The 16,078-nt window shown below is 69.1% G+C and overlaps 1 protein-coding gene across 6 annotated transcripts; it reads left to right on the top strand.

Annotated features, from left to right (window-relative positions):
• Positions 1-2,489: 2,489 nt before the first annotated feature.
• Positions 2,490-14,469, top strand: CAPN15 (calpain 15). 6 transcript variants are annotated; one of them, XM_037824775.1, is made up of 13 exons: positions 2,490-2,704; positions 7,187-7,386; positions 9,592-10,888; positions 11,031-11,239; positions 11,303-11,486; positions 11,558-11,781; positions 11,848-11,973; positions 12,058-12,210; positions 12,299-12,460; positions 12,548-12,765; positions 12,840-12,988; positions 13,074-13,252; positions 13,328-13,471. In XM_037824775.1, the coding sequence occupies exons 2-13, from the start codon at positions 7,223-7,225 to the stop codon at positions 13,335-13,337; spliced, it is 3,075 nt and encodes a 1,024-aa protein (XP_037680703.1). In that variant the 5' UTR covers positions 2,490-2,704; positions 7,187-7,222; the 3' UTR covers positions 13,338-13,471. The 6 variants fall into 6 exon arrangements, with proteins under 6 accessions (XP_037680703.1, XP_037680702.1, XP_037680704.1 ...); XM_037824774.1 differs by having other exon boundaries at positions 2,495-2,704; positions 13,324-14,469; XM_037824776.1 differs by lacking the exon at positions 7,187-7,386 and having other exon boundaries at positions 2,496-2,704; positions 13,324-14,469.
• Positions 14,470-16,078: the final 1,609 nt, after the last annotated feature.

Genomic DNA, 16,078 nt, shown 5'->3' on the forward strand with positions numbered 1-16,078 from the left:
GCGGGGCCTGGTGTCACAGAGCCCGCTTCTGTTCCCGACTCCTGGCCTCTGCCCCTTACCCCAGAGTGGCACAGCCCCTTCCCAGCCAGACCCCGCGCCCCTGTGCCTGTCCCACCCACCCCCTCCAGAAGTCCCCGGTGGCTCTCCAGCTACCTCCCCTACTGGTGCTTCAGACTGGAAGGTGGGGGCCCAAAGAAGGCACCAGAATTTCAGCAAAGAAGCTTGGTGATTCATGTTTTTATTTTCTTAAACACATACGGTTTTGTTATTTACAACTTACATGGGGACCCATGGGCGTGGCCTCAAAACGAAGGTGCTGGCCACTCAGAGTCTGGGGAACAGACAGTTCTGTTAGGCCTAGAGGGGCAGCCCTGTTTCTACAACTTGCTCCTACCAGAGAGAGGCAACCTGAGGGAGATGGCCGGCTGGTGGCTCGAAATCCAGGCGACTGGCATGTGGGTCCAACACCCCACTTGTCCTGGCCGCCAGCCCCCCAGGGCCGTGGAACACACACAGGCATTCCCGCGTGAGTCACTGCCTTCGCTCGGGCCATCCCAGGAGGCCGGCGGGGGGTTTCCATGGGGTCCCCAGCATTTCCGAAAGGCCACAGTCATTCTGGAAACTTGTGCGCCAGGACGGGCCTGAGGAGCACCATTCGCTCTCCCCACCGCATTCTGTTGGACTCGGCCCCAGGGCAGTGGGGTCCATGCCTCTCGCCCCGCCCAGCTCTCCAGGTGCTCCCCGACCTCGGCGCACCGTCTCCCTGGCCAGTGCTGTGCCTGTCCTGGAGCAGGGTCTGGCTGATGGCTTTGGATAACCTGAATTCGCTTTTCTACTGCTTTATCATGATGTAAAACTTATTTCCATGTGCCTGATGTTCTGGCAACTCAGAGCGGTTTCAGTGGTCAGAGTCAACACCCCCGTCTCGGTCCCCCGTCCCCTCCAGCTTTGTCTCCGATGGCAGCACCTTGAGTCTTGGCTGCTTCTGGGTGACTGCTCTCCCTGACAATGGCAGGCCTTTGTCCCTTGCTGGGGAGGGCTGGGACGCTCTGGCCCCGTCCTTGCCCCTTGCAGACCCTGGCCCACCCAGACAGCCCTCTGGGGAGTGGCAGGCCCCTGGCCCAGGGTGGCTCACTTTTGGCTGTTTCTCTTGGGCGTTTGTGGGGGGGCTGGGTGGGGGCGTGTGAATCCCGTGAATCCCTTCTGCCAGTGGCTTGCCAGCCTCTGGCCGCTTCAGGGCCGGTCATTCACCTGCCCTGGGAGCAGGGGAAGGAGGGGGGCCGTGGTTTACGGAGCTCACACCGAGGATCAGCCCCGGAACTCCATTGTCTCCCCTGGCCCTGGAGCTGCTGGGTCCCAGACGCGTGAGCGCGCTGTCACCCTCTGCACAGGCGAGGAGGCTGAGGGCAGCAGGACCAGGCACCTCACCAGGTCCCACCCAGGGGCGGAACCAGCCCTCAGCTACAGCCCTTGATGGACCCACGGGCAGCTCTGCTGGCCTGGAGGGGACACGGGCTGCGACAAGCTCACCTGCAGAGCAGGTACCGGGCGCCGCTGAGGGCAGCTGACCTGAGGGGAGGTGTTGCAGGACAGGGGGACAGGTCTTCCTTCCAAAAGACCCCCAGAACAGAGATAAATCTGCCCCCCCCCCCCGGAGTGCTCAGGAAGCCGCTTCTGTCTCCACTGCACTAAAAGCCGGTTCCTCCACGCTGGGGTGCAGGATCCCCACTGCAGTCTCTGCAGAGTAAACGGAGGTCAGTGCTTGGCTTGCCGGCTTTCCTGGGGCACGAATGCCCGACCTGGCGCCCCTGTCCTACTGACATCAGCTTGCACTTTCTGGGCAGTGGAGCAAATGCCACCAAACCTCTATCCGCAGCGTCCACTACAGTCGGACCACAACCCACGCCCTCCGGACTCACCGAGGCCGCCGGCCTCGCTTCCGGGTCTCCTGCAGCTCCGGCGGTGCTGGTCGGGCCGCGTGGGGGCCGCCCTCGGCCCCCTCGCCATTTCCTGGGACATCCCGAAGGCCGGATGAGCGCCGGCAGCCGGCAGGGGCGGTGAGGGAGACGCTGACCCTGAAAGGGCGGGCTCTGCTCGAGGCACCTGCGCAGGCGCAGGGACAGCGCGTGTCGTCCTGTCAGCCGCCCCCTGGGCCGAGAAATGGGGCACCTCGCCCAGGTCGCAGTGCCAAGGGGGAGGCCGCGTGGAGGGCCAGCTGGTCCCACTAAAACTGGATCGTGAAGCCAAAACCGAGGTGGCGAGATCTGAGGAGTGGCAGAGAGACGCGGATGGGGCGCTGAGGCGGCCCTGGGAGGAGCGCGAGGAGACGACGACGCTCGGAGGTCCCGCGCCCCGCGGCGGCAGCGGAAGTCTCGCCCTGCCCACGCAGGGCATTCTGGAAGCTGTAGTCCCGTCCGGGGGGGGCCGGCGCCGCGGCGGGCGCCTCCCCGAGGACTCCATTTCCCGACCTTCCCCGCGCTTCCGGCCGGCGCGCCGCGCGGGCTTGTGGGAGCGGTAGGCGGGCGCGTCCCCAGCGCCGCGTGCGCCCCGGGCGGGCCGTAGCCGCGGGCCCGGCGGACGCGTCGGCGGCGGACGGGGCGCGCGGCCGCGGCGGGAGCCGGTCCCGGGCAGCGCGGCCGCCTGCGGACCCGAGCTGCGGGGCGAGTGGGCAGAGGCCGCGTCGCCCGGCCCAGGGACTGTGGAGGTGAGTGCGGCGGGGCCGGGGCCGGGGGGCGCGGCGGGGATCCCGGCGGGAGCGCGGGGGGCGCGGGCCTGGCGCGTGCGAAGCAGCCCGGCCCCGCCTGCCCTTGAGTGCCCTTATTTCTCTGCGGGAGCAGATGCGTGTGTGCTGCCCGCGGCCTGGCCCCGGTGGCCCCCGGAGCGCACGCCCCTCCTGCGCGCCGCCGCGCCCCGCGCTCGGCCTCTTCCTTCTTCCGCTTGGGGCCCGGCTGCCGGGTGCAGCCCGCTCTTCCTCTGGGCCTGACTGGGGAACCCGCGCCGTGTGCGAAGGGGCAGGCGGCTCTCTGGTCCTTTAAGAGACTGCAGCAGGGGGACCCGGAAGTGCGGGTGAGACCCCGAAAGTGGAGACCAGACTGGGCGGCTGGAGTCCTGCAGCGTGGAGCAGGGCCCAGGCCTGGAGGGCAGGCGCGCTGCACAGCTAGGCGTGGAGGAGCTCGGCGGTAATTCTGTCCTTTCGGGTCTGCGCGACTTTGGCGATTGTGTTTTCTTGGCTCAAGTCACCAGAAAGAGGGCCCCGGGCGGCCTGGGAGCTGGGGGAGCCGCGACGCGGCCGGTGGAAGGGGCCCTTGCCCGAAGCAGCTCAGCCTGGAGCTGGGCCCGAGCGCCCTTCCCTTCTCTTGGGCCATCGTGCTCTCTGGAAGAGCGCTGGTATTGAGCTGCAGGGCAGGCACCGGGGCCAGGGCTTGGGGACCCCACAACTCGCCAGGGACTGGCCTGCTCTGAGCATCGAGGTTCTGAGGGCAGGCGGCAGGGGGTCGCCTCCGGGCTGCATCTGCGGGGGAGGCTCAGCCCACTGGGCGGGGTTGGGGGGCAAAGAGTGAGGCCAGGGTCCCTCTCTCACATCTCCCGGAGCAGCCGGGCTCAGCCTGGTTTTGGCGGTGGCAGCGTTTGCTGCACTCCTTGTGTGCCAGGCAGTGCGCCCGGCTCCCGGCACCTGCCTCGTTTCATCTTCCCGGTACGTCCCCCAGATGCGGAGCTGGAGGCCGAGGGCAGCCCCTGGGGAGCTGCGAGGCTGCGTCCCGGCCTCCGACTTGAGGACTTTCCTCCCCGGCCACCTGCCATGTGCACGCACAGCCCTGGAAAGGTTCTGCTGCCCCAAAACTCTCAAATACCACATGTGGGGGTCACGGCCCGGGTCAGTGAAGAGCCAAGGGGTGGAGGGGGCGGCCTCGTCCAGCCCCCCACCCTCGGTGTACCCCCTGCCGACTCCATGCGGGGAGGGCTGTGGGGAAGGCCAAGGGACGCCCTGGGCCCTTTGAAACCCACTCGTGGAAGCCCAGGGTGTGGTGGGGGGAGTGTGGCCCCGTCCGTCCCAGGCGCTGCTCTGCCCTGGCCTGGGGGTCTGGGGGGCTGCGTGAGGTGCTGGAGGTCTGCGGGGTGTGGGCCGGGGCCCGGACCTGGAGGCGGGACATGCTCCTCTTGGAGTCACTGCGGACTGGGTGTGACTGGGACCCGTTGCTCCCTCACAGAAAGGTCCTCCGGACCCCCTACCACAGACATGGCCCCCCACAAGCCAGCATCCCCCCCCCCTTTCCACACTGGACCCTCGTGCCCTGTGCCACTGAAACACATGGCATTCCCTCGAGCCGTCGGCTGCCCCTGAAAGTCAGCCCTCTGTGGTGCTGTCCTGCCCGATAGGTCCTGTGTCTTTGCTGGGCTGCTTGTGGAGGCCGCAGTAGGCCCTGTCTTGGTGTGTCCTGGGGCCGGGCATGTGGTCAGTGCAGCACACTGCCGGGCCGTGGCCGTCTGGAGTGGCAGCCTGTGGCCGAGGGTCCTCTGAAATCAGTGCATGGGGGGGGGCAGAGGAGGCCCTGGGCTGAGGTCGGGCCGCCTCCCACTTTCCCCGGGGAGGGTCAGTGGGCCTGGGCGCTGGGGACGCCACTGGGTGGGGGAGAGAGGCTGCCTCCTTCATGGCAGAGACCCAGGAGGGGCCAGGGCCTGGCTGTTTCTCAGGCAAGGCCACTTTGGGGGCTCGGGACCACCCGCTGTAGGGTGTGTGCCCCGTCCTCTCTCCCTCGCTCTGTCTGGCCGAGGGCGAGTGGCGCCCACTGTGCCACCGTGCCCTGATGGCTGTCCCCTGCTGGTCACAGCCGGCCCGGAGGATCGGGAGACTAGCCGGAGACAGCCTTGGTTTTATGTGGTCTCGGGCAGCGCAGCCACTGGTTTCAGGCTGTGGGTTGCCGTCCACCTGACCTATGGGCCTCCCAATCAGGTGGGTGTTTCTGGGGTGCTTCCTGGAGGCTGGGGCGCCACTGCCGGCCGTGGAGGCAGCCACTGTGGGCAGTGGATGGCTCTGCCAGCGGCAGTCACTTCACAGGCGACTTTCCTCGTGCTGTGTCCACAGGGTGTGCTCCTCGGGCTGCTCCCATGGGTCAGTGCAGGGCCCAGTGCCTGGTCCCCTGAGGTCATGAGGCCGTGGGGGGTGGGTATGGATGCCCAGGCCATGACCCTGGGGGCCACTTGGGGAGGCCTGGGCGGCCAGAGGCAGTGCCATGGGCGGGGGGCGGGGGCCTCACTGGGTCTCGGGGCCCGGCCCCGTCTGGCCGTCCCAGCTCGTCACTCTGGGTGGCCGGCTGGACCCGTCGGCCCCTGCTGCACACGCGAGGCAGATCCAGGCCATGGCTCACTTAGGAATGAGGATGGTGTTCCAGAATGCGGCTGGGGGCCCCGAGCGGGAGCAGCTGGGACCCTGCAGGCTGTGGCTGCAGCAGAGCCCTGAGGGCAGGGTTAGGCGTGGCCAGGGCTGCTGCCTGTCCTGGAGGCTCCCGGCCGCTCGGGGGCCGCAAATGACTCCGGGCGCTGTTTCGGACTGTGGGGTCCTCAGCACATGGCACACTTCATCTTGCCTGTTGCTTTTTACCTTCTGTCACGTGGCACCAGGAACCAACGCAGTGCCTGCAGCTCGGCTGTGCGTCTGTGCGACGCTGCTGCTCCCGGCCTGGGGCCAGCCTGCGAAGGGCTGGTGCAGCATCCCCGACCTCCGGCGCGGTGGGCTCGGGCAAGACCCTCGGCCCTGACTCGTGGCACGAAAGCCGCCGCAGACGCCACGTCAGCAGGGACTTTGCTGCAAATGCTGACGTGGACCGAGCTGCGTACCCCACTGTGGATACGCCTGGGTCTTGGCCACGGCCTGCAGGGTGTGGGCGCCGGGACCAGGATCTCGCCCAGATACGGCTGCGGTGGGAGGTGGGCCGCGCAGGGGCAGGTGGGCTCCAGCCTGGGGACCGGAGCCTCTGGGAGCCGAGAGGAAGTTGGGCGGAGAGAGGGAGGCCCCGGGGAGCAGCCGGAGCGGGGAGTCGTGGGCCGGGGGACGGAAAAGCCGAGGAGCCCAGAGTGGGTCGCCAGCTGGAGGATCCCAACCCCAGAGGGACCGCGCCGGAGCCGGTAGCTTCCTGTGTGGAAACCCACTCGCCACACCATGTTTGTTTTAGCAGCCGGGAAACCAAGACACCGAAATTTGAATTCCGTGTGATTTTCACCTGTCATAGAACGCCGTTACACTTTTGGTTTTTCCAATTGTTTAAAAACAAAAGCTATTCTGGCCTGCTGGTCGGACCCCACCACATTTGGCAGCACCGTGTGGGGTGTTGGCGCTCCCTCTTCCGGGGCGGGGGGAAGCCAGAGGCCATGAGCCTTGGGAGTCCCGGGGCCTGTTGGCAGGGCCTGGCTGTGCCCACTGAGGAGCTGGCCTCTCTGGGCCCTGCTGCCCCCGGGTGCCCCCACTGTCCAGGTCCCTGCCACGTCCGCCCAGGCCAGGCCTCGCTCTGCCATGCTCCCGTGGACGAGTCAAGAGATGGCACAAGGAGGGTCTGAGGGGCAAGCAGTGTGGGTCCCCCACCCATGGCAGGCAGGGCAGGAAGGCCGAGGTTCTCAGGGGGCCTGGGGCACCCACGGCTGTGGCGTTTGCCTGGGCAGGCCGAATTCTCCCAGAAGGCTCCAGAAGGGCAGCCTCCTCGTGCCTGCCTGCTCTGCTGGGGGCTCTGCCCCTGCCCACGGCTGCATATCCTGGGCCTGCAGGGGCTTGTCCAACGCCATGAGATCCCCTTCCCTGCAGCCACTACCCTGTCTTTGTTTTCTGCTTTCTGCTTTGCGCAAACACACGTTGGTCTTCTCTTTTGTGGTCAAGTCAAGTTGCACAGTGTGTCCTCACCAAGGAGAGACGCGTCCGCAGACTTGGGCTGGGGGTGGCCGGACTGGGGCTGTCCTGGTGACCCGGCCCTCTGTGACTCAGTGTCAGGCGGGCGGGGGCCATGGAGAGGGGTCTCTGTGAGAAATGGTTAAGGAGTAATTACGGTTAAAGGTATTTGCAAAAGAGCGGGGGGGTGGGGGGGCTCTGAGTGGGTGGGGGCCCCGTGAGTCACGCTGCCTTCCCCGTCTCCTTCTCTCTGTGTGTGTTCTGTCCACTTGCACCCGGACCGGCCTGGCTGCCCCCTGGCTGCCCCCACAGGTGCCCGCCGCCGGCCGGATGTAACCAGGGACCGCCATGGGGAGCTCTGCCTCCTCGCTGGCCGCTGAGACCAAGTCAGAGCACGGCTTTTTGGGGGGCCCACCCTGCCCAGGGCCCCCTGCAGCAGCAGGTTGGTGCAGGGGCAGCTCTGGGGGTTCTGTCTGGGCAGGCGCCCTGGTCACCCGGCCCCAAGCCCGGAGGTAAGAAGGTGGGGGGACGGTACGAGGGCCGGGGGTCTGCGGGGGTCGTCTGGGAGGAAAGCAGTCTGCTCGTGGGGCTCCCTCTGATGACTCTGTCCCCAAGGGCCCAAGGCCGAGGTCCGGGCAGGTCCGAGAGCCCCTGCCTCGCTTGGGGGTGACCTCCCCACAGGGTGTACGCTCAGTCAGGGCAGCACTGGAGCTGGAGACCGCCTGCCTCGCTCCCTGTCCCTGGGCCGTGGGGTCCTCAGGGTGCTGGGCAGGGAGCCTTTGGGGACTGGGCTCTGGGACCCCCTCAGCCCATGGCCCTGCTGCAGGGAGGGTCTCGGGCAGCAGTGTGCTGGCCCTCTCACATGTGGGTGTCCGTCCCCAGGCAGGAGGCTCAGGAACATCCAGGGGTCAGCATGGGGGGCAGGAGAGGCCGAAGGAGAGGCCCCGTGACAGGGTCCGGCTTGACGTGGGCCCTGGGAGTGCCACTGGTGGCTGTTCCCTGTGTCCAGCTCTGCAGCGTTTCTGGGTTCACCCCCATCCTCCCCCCAGGCCCCAGCAGCCGCGGCCTCCTCTCTGCTGCCATAGATTTGCCTCTTCCAGATCCCCCACGTGGCCTTCGGCGTGCATGGCTCTCGCGGCCACATGTGGATGTGTGGCTTCGTTTCTCTTGGGTAGAAGTCTGGGTTCCCGTTTGGTTCTTTGAGATCCGACAGACGGTCTTGGGCAGTGCTGTGCCGTGGTCCCCATGGGCAGTAACGGCTTCCACTTCCAGTCGCCGTTTCCCACGGCTGCCGACGGCGGGCACTTCTGAGTGCTTGTTCCTGCACCTCTTTCCGTCGGTGAATCCCTGGGCGCGGTTTCTGGGCTGGGTGCAGCCTTTGCCATCTCCATAGATGCACATTTCCCAGCCCTGTGGTGCGTAGCAACATGTGCCCCTGAGAGTGACTTCAGAGCCCTCCTTCTCAGTCGGCGAATGCTGGCGACTCCTGATGATGGACAGCAAAGACGGTGTTTTGCGCTGGGTTTTCCAGATGGTTGTCTCCGTTTCCATTTGACTGGACCTTTTCTGTCGTGAGGACCAACTCTGGGGGGGTCCCCTGAAATGCCAGTCTCCTTCAGGGATGTCCCCGCTGAGTGCAGCACCCTCGAGTGTGTGTGGGGACGTGTTTTGTCATCTTGGGGTGTCTTGTGTGGGAAGCACTATCAGGATTCGGCTACCTCGGTCCGGCTGTGACTCCAGACCCACTGAGGAGAGAGGGCTGCCTGCGGACCCCCTGGGTGGTGGGCTCAGCAGACCCCCTGCGGCTTCCCCAAAGCCCTGCAGGCCTGGAAGCTGCTGTTGAGGCGGGCGGCTGCACCCCATCCCTCCGTGGTCCCTGTTGCCCTGGGGGTGGGGCCTGGCCGCGTGCCCCCTGCGGTGCTGAGCCGGGGGTGCTCAGTGGGCAGGTGTGTGAGAGCAGGCATGAGGTGGCAGGTTCATGTGCGCGCACAGTGTGGGGGGTGTGCCCCAACTCCTGATCCCGGGTCAGTGGTCAGAGTGGGGCCTGGTTATTTGCGGGTGCTGAGGGAGCCGGGGCTCTGAGGTGGGGGCTGCGCGCCCCTCTGCACCCTCCCCGCCGGGGCCTGGTCCTCGGGGGAGCTCGTCTCTGCTGTCTTTCTGCTCTGTGTGCTTTAAAGAGGCGAGTTCTTGTTTCTTCCTGAACCAGAGTCGGGCTGGAGCGCGTTGTCGGAGGTGGGAGCTGTGTGCCTGGTTGGAAAGAACAATTGATTTTCCTTCCGAGCACAGCAGCTGCACTCGGTTTTGGAGACTGTTCTGGAGCGTGGGCCCCCCTCCCCTCCATGCGGTGTCCCTCCCAGAAGGGGGCCCCGGGAGGCACCTGCTCCTTGGCCCAAAGCCGGGGAGCCTCGGCATTGCCGGCAGGACCCCACGGCCCATCCCCGTGGGTGCTGGGTCCTGACCTGCTCTTGGGGCTCTGGGCCAGGCTGGGGGTCTCTTGGCCGCCCCATCCCTGGACTCGGGCCGCCCCCAGTGAGCTGGCACCCATCTTGCTGGAAGGTCTCCGGGAAAGGTGCTGCCCTCCCAGGCCTGGATCCCGGGGTCCCTTCGCCGATTGGGCCTACATTGAGGACACCTGGGGCCGCCCCCTCGGTAGAGCAGGGCTGTGGGACCCCCGAGGCTGCATGCAGCCACCCTGATGTCTGGCACCCTCCTCGCAGCCCCACGCTCTCTCCCGGGCCTATGGCCGCCGCCGAGGAGTGGGCCTGCACCCGCTGCACCTTCCTGAACAAGGCCGGCCGGCGCCAGTGCTCCATGTGTGAGGCGCCCCGTCAGCGGCTGGACCTCGACCGGATCCTGCGCCTCAGTGTGGAGGAGCAGAAGCGGCCCTGCGCCCGCTGCACCTTCCGGAACTTCCTGGGCAGGGAGGCCTGCGAGGCCTGTGGGTTCACCCCAGACCCCGGGCCCGGCCCGGCCCTGCTGCCCACTGCCAACGGGGTCCTGCCCCTGTCGGAGCCCGAGGGCAGTGGCCCAGAGGGGGCGGCCGCGGAGCCTGGCTGCGGCTGGGCCTGCCCACGCTGCACACTGCACAACACGTCTGTGGCCGGCTCCTGCTCCGCCTGTGGGGGCCCCCGCCGCCTCTCGCTGCCCAGGATCCCTCCCGAGGCGCTGGTGGTCCCTGAGGTCGTGGCCCCCGCCGGCTTCCACGGCACCCCGGGCCCACCTGGGGAGGGGACTGAGGCCGACCCACCCGCCGCCGACCAGGAGCCCTCCCGTGGGCCGCCCCTCAGCCCCTTCATGCCCGCCCCGCAGAACCACCCTGTGCCCTGCAGCCGCCGCGAGGTGCCCCCCCAGCCGCAGCCCCTGGCGCCTGAGGGCCCGCCGCCCCCACCGGGCTCCAGGGGGTCCCCCCAGGGCCCGGGCTGGGCCGCGGCCGGGCCCTCCCGCCTGGCTGAGCTGCTGAGCGGCAAGCGCCTGGGCGTGCTGGAGGAGGCCGCGGGCTCCGCGCCGAGCAGCGACCTCATCGACCTGGCTGGCGACTCGGTCCGCTACACACCTGCCCAGCCCTCCAGCCCCGACTTCACCAGCTGGCCCTGCGCCAAGTGCACGCTGCGGAACCCCACGGCAGCCCCCAGGTGCTCGGCGTGTGGCTGCTCCAAGCTGCACGGTTTCCAGGAGCACGGCTGCCCACCCCTCCGCTGCCCCGACTGTGGCGCCGACTCCCCCGGGCCCTGCAGGGGCTGCACTCGGGGCCCCTCGGCCTGCAAGTCCGCCCGCCTCCTCCCGACCACGCCACCCGAGCCCCCGGGCCAGTGGGCCTGCCCGGCCTGCACGCTGCTCAATGAGCCCCGGGCCCGGCACTGCGCCGCCTGCCACACGCCCCAGGCCCCAGCGGCCCGGCCCCGGGACGCGGCCCCACTGCGGCGCAGGGAGAGCGTGCTCGTGGAGACGCGGCGGCGGACAGACGAGGGCGAGGCCAAGGCCCTCTGGGAGAACATCGTGGCTTTCTGCCGGGAGGTGGGTGCTCGGCCCCTGTGCCCCCCGCGCCTGGGCTGGGGGCCCTGCTGGGCTCTCGGGGAGCTCGAGTGAGACTGGACACCCTCGCGGTGGGGCTGAGGAGGACGGCCCCCGGTGCAGCGTGTGGCTCTGGTTCCTGCAGAACAACGTGAACTTCGTGGACGACAGCTTCCCCCCCGGGCCCGCATCTGTGGGCTTCCCCGAGGGTGACAGCGTGCAGCAGCGCGTGAAGCAGTGGCTGCGGCCGCACGAGATCAACTGCTCCGTCTTCAGGGACCACGCCGTCCAGTGGTCTGTGTTCCGGACCCTCCGGCCCTCGGACATCCTGCAGGGGCTCCTGGGCAACTGCTGGTGAGGGCCGCGCCTGGGGGGTGGGGCCGGGGGGCTGGGCCCGGCTGAGGCTGCTGCCCGCAGGTTCCTGAGCGCGCTGGCCGTGCTGGCTGAGCGCCCCGACCTGGTGGAGCGGGTGCTGGTGACGCGCAGCCTGTGCCCCGAGGGGGCCTACCAGGTGCGGCTGTGCAAGGACGGCACGTGGACCACGGTGCTGGTGGACGACATGCTGCCGTGCGACGAGGGCGGCTTCCTCCTCTTCTCGCAGGTGGGCAGGGGCCAGGCGGGGCCGGGCGGGGTCCCGGGTTCCTGGTCCCAGCGTGACGCCCCTGCCCGCAGGCGCAGCGCAAGCAGCTCTGGGTGGCCCTCATCGAGAAGGCGCTGGCCAAGCTGCACGGCTCGTACTTCGCCCTCCAGGCCGGCCGGGCCATCGAGGGGCTGGCCACGCTCACGGGAGCCCCCTGCGAGAGCCTCGTGCTGCAGGTCAGCTCCGCCAACCCCCGCGAGGAGCCTGTCGACGCCGACCTCATCTGGGCCACGATGCTGAGCTCCAAGGAGGCCGGGTAAGGGGGCGTCTGAGGGCCCGGCAGGCCCGGGGCTGCCCACGCTGAGCCGCCCGTCTGCCGCAGCTTCCTCATGGGCGCCTCCTGCGGCGGCGGCAACATGAAGGTGGACGACGCCGTCTACGAGAGCCTGGGCCTGCGCCCCCGCCACGCCTACTCCATCCTGGACGTGCGCGATGTCCAGGGCTGCAGGTGGGCCGCCGGCTGGGGCGGGCAGGTGTCCAGAGGGCGGAGGGGCCTGGGGTGGGACGCGGCCCTCAGCCCTGCGCTCTGCAGGCTCCTGCGGCTCCGGAACCCGTGGGGACGCTTCTCCTGGAACGGCAGCTGGTCGGACGAGTGGCCGCACTGGCCGGGCCGCCTGCGTGGGGAGCTCCTGCCGCACGGGAGCAGCGAGGGCGTCTTCTGGATGGAGTACGGCGACTTCATCAGGTGCGCGGGCCGCGGCTGCCTGCCGGGCGCAGGGGGCCGGGGCGGCGGGGGTGGGCTGACGCGAGCGGTGCTGTGTGTGGCGGCGCAGGTACTTCGACTCCGTGGACGTCTGTAAGGTGCACGCGGACTGGCAGGAGGTGCGGGTGCAGGGCACCTTCCCCCGCTCGGCCCGCGGGCCCGTGGGCGTCACCGCGCTGACCGTGCTGGAGCGTGCCGCCCTCGAGTTCGCGCTCTTCCAGGAGGGCAGCAGGTGGGTGTGGGCCCCGCGCCCCCGCGCGCCCCCTGCCCCCGGGGGACCCGTGACCCCAGCGCCCCCGTGGCCCGGCCGTGCCTGCAGGCGCTCGGACGTGGGGGACAGCCACCTGCTGGACCTGTGCATCCTGGTGTTTCGTGCCGCCTTCGGCAGCGCCGGCCGCCTGCGCCTGGGCCGTCTGCTGGCACACAGCAAACGCGCCGTGAAGAAGTTCGTCAGCTGCGACGTGATGCTGGAGCCCGGCGAGTACGCCGTCGTCTGCTGCGCCTTCAACCACTGGGGCGCCGGCCCGCCTCCCCAGGGTGAGTGCCCGGGCCCGGGGGGCCGCGGGGCAGCAGGGTCGCGCCCCGCACCCCTCACCCGTTCCTCCCCGCAGCCTCCAGCTCTGCGACGGCGGCACCGCCCGGGCACGTGCTGGCCGTGTACAGCTCGCGCCTTGTCATGGTGGAGCCGCTGGAGGCCCAGCCCACCACGCTGGCCGATGCCATCATCCTGCTCACCGAGAGCCGGGGCGAGCGGCACGAGGTGGGTCCCGGGGGGCGGGGTCTGGGGGTCCGGGGTGGAGCGGAGTGGGGGCTTCCCACACCCACCGCGGCCCCCACCCGCCCAGGGCCGCGAGGGCATGACCTGCTACTACCTGACGCACGGCTGGGCCGGGCTCATCGTGGTCGTGGAGAACCGGCACCCGTGCGCCTTCCTGCACGTGCAGTGCGACTGCACCGACAGCTTCAACGTGGTGTCCACGCGCGGGAGCCTGCGCACCCAGGACAGTGTGCCACCGCTGCACAGGTGGGCCCGCCCGCCCACACCCACGCCCGCCCCCCGCGCCCCGCGCCACCCTCACCAGCCCCCTCCCCCAGGCAGGTCCTGGTGATCCTGTCCCAGCTGGAGGGCAATGCCGGCTTCTCCATCACGCACCGCCTGGCCCACCGCAAGGCTGCCCAGGCCCCCCTCAGCGACTGGACGGCCGCCAGGGGCACCCACTGCCCCCCACTCACCCCCGAGGTCGCCGGCCTGCACGGGCCCCGGCCGCTGTGAGCCGCCTGCCGAGGGTCCACTCCCCTCAGGACAGGGCCAGGGTACAATCGACCCCTGCCCCGCGCACTTTAGGAGGGAGACCCCCGGCCAGGGACACTTGAACCAGAATCTCAGGACCCTGTCCAGCGAGCCCCCGCCCCTGTAGACCCCTGCCCGGCTGGGGCCACCCGGCCACAAAGCAAAATACCTCGAAGCCCACCACCAGCTGGGGAGCCGGCCAGCCTCTGGGGGCACTGGCGGCTGGGATCTCGCCCTGGTGAGGCAGCCGGGAACGGGGTTCACAAACCAAATCTCCAACCCCAGGGCTGCCCCAGGGTGAGGGCTGGGACCAGCCCCTCTGTTGGGGGCACAGGATCAGGCTTCAGGGTCTCAAGTGGGGGCATCGGGCTGTGGGCTGAGCACAAGGCCTTAGTCCAGGCCAGCGAGGACCCCCAGCCACCTTGGCGTCCGAGCAGCACAGCGTCCGCACCCCAGAAAACAGGTTCGGGTGACCACGGGTGGGGAGGGGCCTCCTTCAGGTCTCCCTGCTCCTGGCGACACTATGCAAACCCCGGGCACTGCCCGGATAGAAGCCATGCCAGGCCAGGCTTGGAGCAGCCGCGGGGCCTGCTGGGGGGCCGAGGCTGCAGCCCCCGCCCGCTGCCCCCCAGCCTCAGCAGGGAGCTCAGGATGCCTGGCCCGTCCCCCCAGTGCAGCTGGACGTCCGGCCCGGGCAGCACCTGCATCCTCCTGGGGCTCGTGGGGTTTTTACATCTTGAGAAACACCACACTGCCCTTTGGGCCTCCTTTTTATTTCGTTCTTTTACTCTGAGCTGTGAATATTTTTAACCTTGTAAATACACCGGCTCTTCCAACACAGAGACTATTTTATCAATTGTCAATTCCAGTTCTGTACAGTTCGGATTCTCAAGGGTGGTTTCCAGATTCAGGCTCTGACGGACCAAATAAAAAATTTTGTTTTTTAACAACTCCCCACGTCTGTCTCTGCCCATCCCGGGGACCCTTGTGGAATTGCAGGGTGGTGGGGGCAGGAGCTGGGGGAGCAGGGGTGGCCCGACGCCCTGCAGCTCCTCCAGGTGGGTAAGGCGGCGGGGCCTTGGGGGCCGAGCCCGGGGCTGTGCAGGTGACAGGCTGCCTGGTCCCCGCCCAGAGCGCCAGGGCCTGTGAGGTGACTGAGGATCCGTGGGGGCCACACAGAGAGGTTTCCTGTCCCCCATCCCCCCGATTCAGCTCCGGGCTGTGGGTAGTGGGTACTGGCCCAGCCCCCGTCCCTCCCCTGCACAGGTGGCTGCAGCTGGGGGGCTCTGGGCACCTGCCGGGCTCAGGCTGAAGTTGGGGGCAGGTGGAAAGCTCGGCCAGGCTGCCCAGCGAGCGAGAAGGCAATTAGAGCCACCAGCAAGCTGCCCGGGGCCGGCCTCGGGCGGCGGGGAGCTGCCACAGCGCATCTCGCCACGGCCACCGCGGTCTCCAGAGTGGGGCGAGGGGCTGCGTGCCCCCAGCCTGCCCGGGGACCCGAGAGAGAAGGGGGTGGGGGCCGGGGAGTGTAGGTGTCCCCCGCCCGAGAGGATCCAGAGCACAGGCGGGTCCCAAGAGACGCCCCCAGTCACAGTGCTGCTCAGGGACGGGGGGGCGGCCTGAGGAGGGGGCCTCGCCCGGGGCTCCAGGGACACAGCCCAGCAAGGCCTGGGTGCCAAAGCGGGGACCGTCCCCCCCCACGCTGCCCCAGGCCCCCTTCTCCTCCTCGCCCTCCCCAGCCCCTCCCCAACAGCCCCCCGCGGCCTCGCTCTCATGGTCCCCTTTTGTGTCCTCTTCGCCCCCTGCAACGTGGGCCACCGCCCCGGGTTCCCCTCTCCCCTCTGGACGCCTCCCGGCCTGCCTCGCACCCGGTGGCCTGCGGGCCGCGGCCTTCCCCTCCCGGCGCCGGGCGCGCACTCACCGTCGCTGTCAGAAGCACTTAGTGTACAAATTAGCCGCGGCCTCCCCCTCGCCGCTGTGCTCCCGCGGCCCCGGGCCTCTCCCGCAGCTGCCCAGCGTGGGCTGCACGGGGGGCGCGGCCGGGCGGGTGTCCGGAGACGCACCAGGGGCCTAGGGACGGGCCGGCGCGGGAGCCGGCTGGGGGGCCGCCCAGCGCCCCCAGCCCCCACCTGCCCCCACCGGCCAGCCTGCCACTCAGGCGGGGAAAATCGGCTGTGACAGGCCCGGGCAGGCCGGCCCCAGGGCCCAGCACACGCAGCGGCTCCTCTTGCAGAGCATATGGCTGCTGTTGGCCCCAAGCTCTGCACAGGACCCGGGGGGCCAGGGCTGCCCGAGCTTCTCACCCCACTCCCTCGGCCCTGCTCAGCACTCCTGCCACTCACGCAGCCCCTACCCCTCTCATGCCTCCCATGACGGGGAGCTCACTACTCTGCAGCCCCTTCCACCCCTGCTGCACGTGGACACAGGGACCCCACTGCAGCATGGCCCCTAGTCTGGGGAAGGGGCACAGGGGCTCCCCGAGAAGTCAGTGCTGCGGCCAGTCTGGGTGGCAGCTGCCCCTCCCAGGAGGTGAGCCCTGGCCGGAGCAGGAGCCACCCGGCC

Source organism: Choloepus didactylus, unplaced genomic scaffold, assembly GCF_015220235.1.
Source record: "Choloepus didactylus isolate mChoDid1 unplaced genomic scaffold, mChoDid1.pri zz_scaffold_168_ctg1, whole genome shotgun sequence".
Lineage (NCBI taxonomy): Eukaryota > Metazoa > Chordata > Mammalia > Pilosa > Megalonychidae > Choloepus > Choloepus didactylus.

Coding starts and splice junctions, on each gene's coding strand:
- CAPN15 (XM_037824774.1), top strand. CDS start 7,223: ATGGGGAGCTCTGCCTCCTCGCTGGCCGCTGAGACCAAGTCAGAGCAC. Junction 11,782..11,847: donor CTGAGCTCCAAGGAGGCCGG/GTAAGGGGGCGT, acceptor CGTCTGCCGCAG/CTTCCTCATGGGCGCCTCCT. Junction 12,461..12,547: donor CTCTTCCAGGAGGGCAGCAG/GTGGGTGTGGGC, acceptor CCGTGCCTGCAG/GCGCTCGGACGTGGGGGACA.